The sequence below is a fragment of the Pantherophis guttatus genome, chromosome 1 (genome assembly GCF_059756535.1).
Source record: "Pantherophis guttatus breed Tessera chromosome 1, ASM5975653v1, whole genome shotgun sequence".
Lineage (NCBI taxonomy): Eukaryota > Metazoa > Chordata > Lepidosauria > Squamata > Colubridae > Pantherophis > Pantherophis guttatus.
Window position 1 is genome coordinate 110,379,312 of NC_142063.1, and position 9,965 is coordinate 110,389,276.

Sequence of the window (9,965 nt, forward strand, 5' to 3'; positions counted from 1 at the left end):
TGGCACAGTTTACTGCATGCTAATTAATCCATACGTGTTTTATAAATTCATATTAAATACTGATCAGCAAGCAAGACAGGAGTTTCCATAAAACAATTTGCAGCAATCATAAATTGTGGGGTGGTATATACCGTAGATAGATGGAGATTGCATTTTAATTATTGTGATAAATTTATTTTAATGTAGCAATATGGGAGGGTGGCATATAATCTTTTCATTAAGTAACATTCTAACTTCCTGTGTCATATATATGCCAATATATCAAAACTGAAAAAAGAAAGCAATAAAAAGCATGAATCAGAATTGGAAGGGGATATTTAGACCATCAAGACCTTCTTAGTGCAGGAATCCAAATTAAAGCATGCCTAACAGATTTCTGTGTAGCTTCAGTCAAACAGATGCAATGAAGTTGAATCTCTCTGGATAATTGGCCCCAGTATTCAGCTACTCTTACTGATATATATTCTTCTGCATAACATTCTTTACTGTATGTATCAAAAACATATCAGAAACCACCAACAAACTATAACAACCACATGGCATCACCATAGCACACAAACCTACTAAAGACTTCCAAAATATCCTAAGTAAACCAAAAGGTTCAGCAGCCACAGAATAGAAACAGGCGGCATCTTCAACATACAATGTAAGGACTATAATGGCCACTATCGAGGACAAACACACAGAAGATTATCAGAGCTCATCTATGAATACCAATTAGCAGGAAATAAAAAGACCAAAACATTGCACCAGCAGTCAACACCCAGAGGGGCAGAGATTAATACCAAGATTAACATTAGACCAACAATCCAGAAGTTAAACAATACCCCAATCAAGGAACCAGCAGCTCAGACAAACAACAACTTAAGGAACCACCAAAACTATTTGCACCAACATCGACAGGCAGGCCCGTCTTAATAGCGTTATGGGCCCCGGGCAAAGTAGTGTACTGGGGCCCCTACGACAACTACTCACAGAAATAAAAATGTAAATGGTCGATAAAATTAAACATATATTTATTTTATTGGCACTTCCAATAAAATTGATGTTTAAACATTAAAAACATGCGGGCTCGTCTCATCATCTACGGAAAAAAATCAGTGTTAATTTCTATTAATGCATGTTAGTATTAATAAAATGCAGTAAAATGTAATAGATATGTTGCTATATTTATATGATACAAGGTGCATTGAAGGGTTAACATACATTAGTATGAGGCCCATCAGGCCCAAGTGTTAAGACAGCCCAGTGACAGGGCAAGCCACTTGTATATAAAATGAGACCAAACCAGTGGTGGAATTCAGTTTTTTTAACAACTGGTTCTGTGGGCATGGCTTAGTTGGGGGTGTGGCTTGGTGGTCATGTGACAGGGTGGGCGTGGCTAGCTGGTCATGTGACCGGGTGGGCGTGGCTATGTGCATAGGGACTACTCAGAGGGCTGAAAAAAGTCCTTTCTGACTGGTCCTCGCACTTATGACCATCCTCACATTTATGCCTGTTGCGGCATTCTTAACAACCGTGTCAGTCATTTCACCACTATTTCTCTTCACCACGGTGACAAGATAGGGCGCAAAACGTAAAATGTGAGGACAGTCGTAAGTTCGAGGACTAGTCAAAAGTGCGAGGATCGGTCAAAAATAACTTTTCCAGCCTTCTGACTAATCCATATGCACATATGGACTATTCAGAGGGCTGAAAAAAGTCATTTCTGACTGGTCCTCACATTTTTGACCGGTCCTCGCACTTATGACCTTCCTCACATTTATGCCTGTTGCAGCATTTTTAACAACTGTGTCAGTCATTTCACCACTACTTCTCTTCACCACGGTGACAAGATAGGGCGCAAAACGTAAAATGTGAGGACAGTCGTAAGTTTGAGGACCGGTCAAAAATGCGAGGACCGGTCAAAAATAACTTTTTCAGCCCTCTGAGTAATCCATATGCACAAAAGGATACAGCAATAGAGAGGGATGAAGGAAGGAGAAGAGAGATGGAAGAAGGAAGGAGAGAGAGGGAAGGAAGAGAAGGGAGGAAGGAAGGGAAGGGAAATTAGAGTAGGAGTGAGGGTAAGAGAGGGAGGAAGAGAGGAGGAGAAGGAGAAAGGAAGAGGAAGTAGGGAGGAGAAGAAGTGGGGGGGGGAAGAAAGTAAGAAGAAAAGAAAAAAGAGAGGTGGTAGATTTGAGGAGAAAGATTGCTGTACAGTAAAAAAGATGAAAAGGAAGAAAGGCAACCCCAAACAAATATTAAGATATTAAGATAAAGAATGAATTGTTAAACTTTAAAGAATAAAAGAGAACAAATACGAATAAATAGCAATAATTAGAAACACACATACAAACATACAATTTATTTTCTTTGAACAGAGTATTTGGCCGGTTCACAAATTTAAACAGTGTTTAGTTGTTTCAATTAAATTTACAATTTCTATATTTCCTTTTTGCCATATTTATTCCTTATCTATTTTTTAAAAAAACCAATATTACCCTTCATCCTCATCTCTAATCTTAATCAAATTCTATTTTTCCCTTCTATTCTATATTATACTCCTTCCCATTGTCATCTATTTTTATATCCATCCTCACGTTGGTTAATTATGTAATATTACAGTTGTTTAATATAAATTCAACATTTTAATATAAATCAATTAGTTATATAACTATCTTTTTTGTATATTAATCAATCTGAACATGAATATTCCAGTTATTTCCATGCAATCCAATTTCTTACAAATCAATTATTTACCAATAATAATAAACCAAATAATTTCCCCCATATATTCCTCCAAACCACAATTTAACCATTTCTGCTTTCAACACAATATACAATTAATAGTATCTCAATTATTACAATTCCCTAGTTAAATAGAGCTTTTTTTCTTTTGTGTTTTAAAATCTTGAACTCTCCTCTTTTTCCCTAAAGAGGAACTATCTCTTTAGGAAAAACTACCTTTTCACAAAAGGTAGTTTGCACCTACCTTTTTTGGTGAGGAAAAAGAAAAGAAATCTGCCTGCCTAATTTTCCAAAGTTGCAGCAACAGCAAAGCCAACAACCTGCTTTACTTTCAGTTTCGTTTTTCAGCATAGCTAGGGGAAAAAAATCTGCTCCAGCAAGCAAGCAAGCAGCAGAGCCCTGAGCAAAACAGCTGAGAGCAAATCTGCTGAGAGTCGGGAGGCCATCTAATCAACGGGCTAATTAGCCTATGCTGAAACTCCGCGGGCCAATAAAATTACAAAAAAACTCCGAACCGTTTGTTAAATTGGTGGCTCGCCTGCCCCTCACCCACCACTATTTATTGGCAATAAATAGTGGTGTGAAGGGGCGGGGCAAGGGGTGGGGTGAGCCAGCAATTTAACAAAGGGTTCGGCAGAACCGCCTAGAACTGGCAGAATCCCACCACTGGACCAAACCCCACTCCCTTGTAGAATTGATGATGTTACCTGCTTTGATAATGAAACATCTGCAAGAAAACAGCCAAGCTCAGAGAGCACCAAGGACCCCACAGTTCACCCTGAGCTACTAATATTCTCTTCTTTTTATATTCTTTAGGCATTTGAAGGCTGTCCTCATATCCTCTTCACCGCGGTTCTTCTCTGAAAGATAAATATTGACTTCCTTCTGTTCAATTTAAATTTTCTTGATCATCCTAACTGCCCTTCTCTATACCGTGTCCAATTTGTTTTTACCCCTTCTTAAAACCAGAAGGTGTCCACAGCAGTAGTTTACTTGAGGTGGAATCTGACCAAAGCAGGATAAAATATAGAACAATTACTTCACACGATTTGAACAAAAACTAAGAGCAGTCTAGAAGACACTCTTTATATACTATATGTCTCCTGATTTGGAAACTCTGCTTCTGTTGTTATAACTAAAATTGCATTTACTCTTTTCCCAGCCACAACATGTGACTGACTCATGCAGTTTAAAATTGCTTTGTGTTTTAATTCCTTTTTCAAAGGTACTATTGTTAAGCAAGGTATCCCATCACATATTTGTATCCTTGATTTCTACCATCTAAATCAAGAACTTTGCATATGCATCTTTCATTTGGTTATATTCAGCTCACTCCTTTAACACGTCCAGATACTTTGCAATGTTATATCAGCCATCTTGCTGTCTTAACTAATTTTCTCTCATATGCAAATTTGATAAACATTCCTGCCACTTCTTGATCCAAGTCATTAACAGAAATATTGTACTATAAAGGATCTTAGGCCGAATTTTATGGTACCCATCTTGATCTCTCGCTCCAGTCAGTAAGGACTCTTATCCTTAAGGACTCTCAAGCTTGATGAACAGTCTTTGATTGCAATTTCTGAGACAGCTATGCCTCCACTTATTCTTATGCCATTCAGTTTTTACTTCACTAACTTACTACTCAGGTCACATGGCATTTTGTTGGATGTTTTGTTGAAATCTAGACATATTCCTCTACAACTTTCCCACATTCTACTCAGCAGCCTATCCAATTTGAAAGAAAATATGATAAAATTAGTTCTTTTTGTTTCTGGGAAATATGCGCTGTCAACTGGTAATTATTTCAGTGTTTTCAAGGTACTTAGGGATTGCTCTTATGATCTTCTCTAGGGTTTGTCCAAATATTGATGTCAGGTTGAGGGATCTATAGTTCCTGGATCCTTCTTCCCCCCCTTTTTTGGGTGGGGTGGGGTGGGGAGAAGAACAATAGTTGTTCTCTGTCAATCATCTGACATTTGATCCCTCTTAAGGATTTTTCAAATATAATTTATAATGCTTTGGCCAGATTATCACCTGACTCCTTGAGTACCCTAGATGTGATCTATCTGGCTCTGGAGATTTAAACTCATTCAAGGTAACATAGAAGTTCTCTGGGTTTCCATCAACCTGCAACACTGCCATTTTAATCTGTTCTTCACAGTTGCTTGTTGGAACACATCCCTGCCATTGTGGCAAAGTAGCCATTGAATACCTCTACTTCTATTCTGAAGAGCCTGAAGCCTGGAGATATTGTAGCTACTTCATATTATTCCTTTTTTAGGCATTTAGGCCTTGGGGTTCACATTAGATCAATGGTAGGAAAATACCTCTGTGCGCATTCATTAAATCCAGAAGATTTAATGAACCAAGCCTAGGGGATTTGCTAATACAGGCTGTGCTTGCAGGGCAATACATTTTAATTTTAGCAACAGGAGCAAAATAAGTTTAGTGTTCATAAAAGATTTACCAGCATCTGGCAGCACAAAATCAAGCTCACTTACACTCTCTGATTTTAATTGTTGGAAAAAATAAAAGCAGTTCAGGAGCTTGGCTGGGCTTCCCTTGTAATTGTGACAGCAGTGGTTGTCTTATTTTGCAAATTCACTATAATGAATGAGGATTGTTCACGTCACAGTACTGGTCTGCAGCTTATTGGAAGCTCTCATTTGTACAACAGCATCTTTGGATGCTCAAGTCTTCTTACTCTCTAACTTGCATGAGAATTATCTCTTAGGAATTGTAATTTGGATTCTCTTGTCTTTTCCCCAACCATAGCATCAGAAATGAAAAAGGAAATACAAATACAAATACAGAAAGAAATAATAAGTCCTGATTGCAGCCAACCTTTGTAAAATGCATGCAAAATATAATCAAGATAATTTGTCTATCTTTTATATCCAAAGATTGCTTGGCAATGTGGTCTGATAATAATACAACCAACAAATCATTAATAAGAAAAGATAATGAACCTGTCTGTACTTCAGGGCAAGTGTCCACAGAATGTCTTGCTTTTGGCATATCACCTGCCGAATGCTAGCCATCAATGCTCCTAATATTACTGAGCAATTCTTGCTGAAGAAGAATTCTGCAGTGGAAAGAGTTGTATGACTCATACAATTGTCAAACATGATGAGTCATATTTGTGTACAAAATGAAGTAATTATGGAATGGCATTAGTATCACAATGGATTTATGTATCTGACATAATTAAATAAAAATTAGGTCTCAAGGAAAAAAATCTCTGAATTTCTGAAGGCAGAATCTCTGGAGGGCTCGGGACGGGTTGTTCCTCTGTCCTGGTCCTATTAGACCTCTCAGCGGCTTTTGATAGCATTGACCATGGTATCATGCTGCGACGATTGGAGGGGTTGGGAGTGGGGGGCAGTGGTTCTCCTCCTTCCTCTCCGACCATACACAGTTTGTGTTGGCAGGTAGACAGAGGTCGACCTCGAAGCGCCTTGTTTGTGGGGTGCCGCAAGGGTCGGTCCTCTCGCCCCTTCTGATCAACATTTATGTGAAGCCGCTGGGCGAGATCATCCGTGGTTTCAGGGTGAGATTCCATCAATATGCTGATGACACTCAACTGTACGTCTCTACCCCGGACCATCCCAATGATGCCCTTGACGTGATGTCCCAGTGCCTGGAGGCCATGCGGATCTGGATGGGGAGGAACAGGCTCAGACTCAACCCTTCCAAGACCGAGTGGCTGTGGTTCCTGGAGTCCCAGTATAGTCAGCTGGCGCCATCGCTGATTATTGGGGGCGAGATCTTGGCCCCCTCAGAAAGGGCTCGCAACTTGGGTGTTCTCCTGGATGCACGGCTGTCTTTGGAAGAGCATATGACGGTCATGGCCAGGGGAGCTTTTTACCAGGTTTGCCTGATGTGCCAGTTGTGTCCCTTTCTGGACCAGGATGCCCTGCGCATGGTCACTCATGCCCTCGTCACATCCCATCTGGACTACTGCAATGCTCTCTACATGGGGCTCCTCTTGAAGAGCACTCGGAGGTTCCAACTGGTCCAGAATGCGGCCGTGTGGGTGATTATGGGGGCGACTTGTCGCACTCACGTGACAGCTCTCCTGCGTGAGCTGCACTGGCTTCCAGTGGTCTTCCAGGTGCGATTCAAGGTGTTGGTTACCACCTTCAAAGCGCTCCATGGCTTAGGACTGGGGTATTTATGAGACCGCCTTCTGCCATCGACAGCCTCCCACCGGCCAACTCGATTGCCACAGAGGGGCTCCTCAGGGTGCCATCGGCCAAACAATGTCGACTGGCGACACCCAGGGGGAGAGCCTTCTCTGTGGGGGCACCAGCCCTCTGGAATGAGCTGCCCCTAGATGTACATATGATCCCTGACCTGCGCACCTTTCGCTGTGCCCTGAAGACCCTTTTATTTCAACAAGCCGGTCTGGCCTAACATAAATGTGAATTTTAAATGGGTGTATGTCAGTTTTAATTTGTGGGCCAAATTTTTGTATATCCGATTTTAATGGTTTTTTAAATTTTGTAAATTATATGTGTTTTAGTATGGCTGTACACCATCCTGAGTCCTTCGGGAGAAGGGCGGTATAGAAATCTAATAAAAGTCAAAAGTCAAAGTCAAAGACTGGAAACATCAAATCTGTGTGCTGCTCTTGTTGTTGAGTCAGACAATGTTTAGGAATTAAGGAAAGTGAAGGAAATAGAAGAACAGGCTGAATTATATTTGCACTTTTACCCAGGTATAAACTTCTAGTTTTCTCTTGAACAGTATATTCTTGCAAAATCTGCAAATATATATGAAGACGAGCAATTTAAACAAGAGGAATCAAAATGGCTTTGGGAAAGGAGAGAGAGCAATGTAGTATCTTGTTGTTATTGGAGCATGAAGGCTAAGAGCCATTCAAATTGTTCCTAACTCTGTTAATTGATTCAGAGCACCATCTAATGTGATGTTCTTTGTGTAAAACGTAAATGAATAAATGTTTAATCAAAGTTAAGAATAAATATTTCGTTTATATATATATATATATATATATATTTAAGCGCACTGGTGGCACAGTGGTTAGAATACAGTATTGTGGGAAAACTCTGCCCACTGCCAGGAGTTCGATCCTGGCTGCTCAAGGTTGACTCAGCCTTTCATCCTTCTGTGATTGGTAAATTGTTGGGGGCAATATGCTGACATTTGTAAACCGCTCAGGGAATGTTCTAAAGCACTATGGAGTAGTATATAAGTCCTAAGTGCTATTATTTTGCACAAGATAAATTTTTATTGGGTTGAATCTGAATTAAATCTTAGAAGTCTATAATTGGGGTTCTCTCACAGGGTTCAAGCTTTGATTGCAGTATTGGTCACAAATAATTTTAATTCATTTCCTCCAGTAGAATTTCCTCCCAGTCATAGATTTCTTGGATTTCATGTAATTTAATTATTAGGCTGACTTAATAGCATTTTGCAGAAATATTAGATCCAGAACAATGTATAATTTGCTGGAAAATAAGCTACTTAAAATGGTATTGAATGGGTTCGGTATTAGAAATAGCTTCACTCTGAATAATTTTGTAGGAATTATAATGTGCTCTGTTACTTCAAAGTAACTAGTCATGGTTGAACATTTGGAAACATTATCCCATTATCACTTCTTTTCTGTCCTACAGTAATCCGGAGACCAATTATCAAAGGTCTACCACCACCTGTTAAGATTGATCCTGATGGTCCATGTTTCGGAACAATGGAAGAGGTACGGCTTGAGGAAAATCAGAAGAATGAGATAGACATTTCTGACCTGGGATCTCGCAACTATGATGCAAGGACAGACTTTTACTGCCTAGTGACAGATGATATATAAGGCTTGCTAAGATATTCCAATGGAAATGATAATTTTTTTATAAGCATGGTATTCCTTGGCAAGGACAATATGTTTGATTAATCTCTTTAATACAGAACTGTCCATGAAGAAGTACAGAACTCTGACCTGCTCTTAATACTATTCAACATGTCTTTCCCTAGTTTAGATAAAGGATAGCAGTGAAAGAAATGTTCAGATGACACAAAACTATGAGTAGCCAAGACTTCAGGAGATAGAAATAAAACAGCAGAGGCTTGGCATCCTTCTGTTGGGCACTCAATTAAACAGGGCAATTGTATAAAATGGCCTCTGAACCTCCTACATGACTCTATAAGCAATCACCATTGGGGGAATGCAAGATTTTGGAGAACATCTGGTTATCTTATACACAATAGTGCCATTCAATTTTAGATGATTATCTTGCATCAGATTACAATGTTGGGACTTACATAAGCAACAGGCTTGGCAAGCTTTTCAGTTACTGCTAACATCTCCAGGCAGGTGTTGATATGTGAGAAGTGAACGTTAATAGCTAAATGTTATTACTGTAATTGGAATTATAAAGGGAAATATAAACACTAAGGAGATCTGAGTCTCCTTCTTGCTAGAAAAATGAAAAGAATGGCAGGTTTCTATATGAAAAAGAGCTTTTCTTTTCTTTGGAAGAAAATAACAAAGCACTCACTTGTACTTATTTCCATGTAAATTTGAAAATGCACCTTAGTATATGTTAGCACCAAGGGATGCAGACTTGCATTGATTTTTTTCCCCAGCTGATAGAATACAATTGCTATTTATTCTTTATATAATGCTATCTAAGTATGTGATGGCATTCTTCATTAAGAATTTTTCACGTGGTTGAAACACATCTAGAGGATGCTAGATTGATGTTATTAATCTTCTCAAGCATTCTTACTTTTTGGTAGCCAAACTCAGGTGTCTATACCAGCCTTTCAGATGAACACACTGTATGAATGCATTCTGTAATCTTTCAGAAACTACAGGTCACATCAGATGCATGCAGTGACTAAAGTGATGTAGGATTTAAATTGGGATGAAGCAAGGGGAAAGAGAGGGGATGGCAGTGTGGTTATGAAGATGCAGTTTGATTGCAAAAAAAACCATTATGTTTGTTGAGATCTTCTAAGACAGCCTGAAATATTTCAATACATGTGAATCCAGAAATCTCTTGCTCAATTGCATTGGTAGACTTCCTTTTTTCCAAGGGAAAAATATGTATAATAGAGTATCCAAGTTAGTTTCAATAATAAGTAACTTGAAAGAAAAAAGGGAAAAATATCTTAAATGCCTATTGGTAGGGGAAAGGGCACTTCCATGGGAAATGGAGAAGGAATGCAGAAATGGGGCTGAGAAAGAGACAAAAAAACAAAAAAACAACAAA

General features: G+C 39.1%; 1 protein-coding gene across 4 annotated transcripts in view; it reads left to right on the top strand.

The window, feature by feature from the left end:
* Positions 1 to 9,760, top strand: part of SIGIRR (single Ig and TIR domain containing) — a 50,702-nt gene extending 40,942 nt beyond the window's left edge. For all 4 annotated transcript variants that reach the window (XM_034416709.3, XM_034416711.3, XM_034416713.3 and 1 more), the window contains one exon: positions 8,373 to 9,760. In XM_034416709.3, the coding sequence (XP_034272600.1) occupies positions 8,373 to 8,563 (191 nt within the window). In that variant the 3' untranslated portion in view covers positions 8,564 to 9,760. The remainder of the gene's footprint in view (positions 1 to 8,372) is intronic.
* Positions 9,761 to 9,965: the final 205 nt, after the last annotated feature.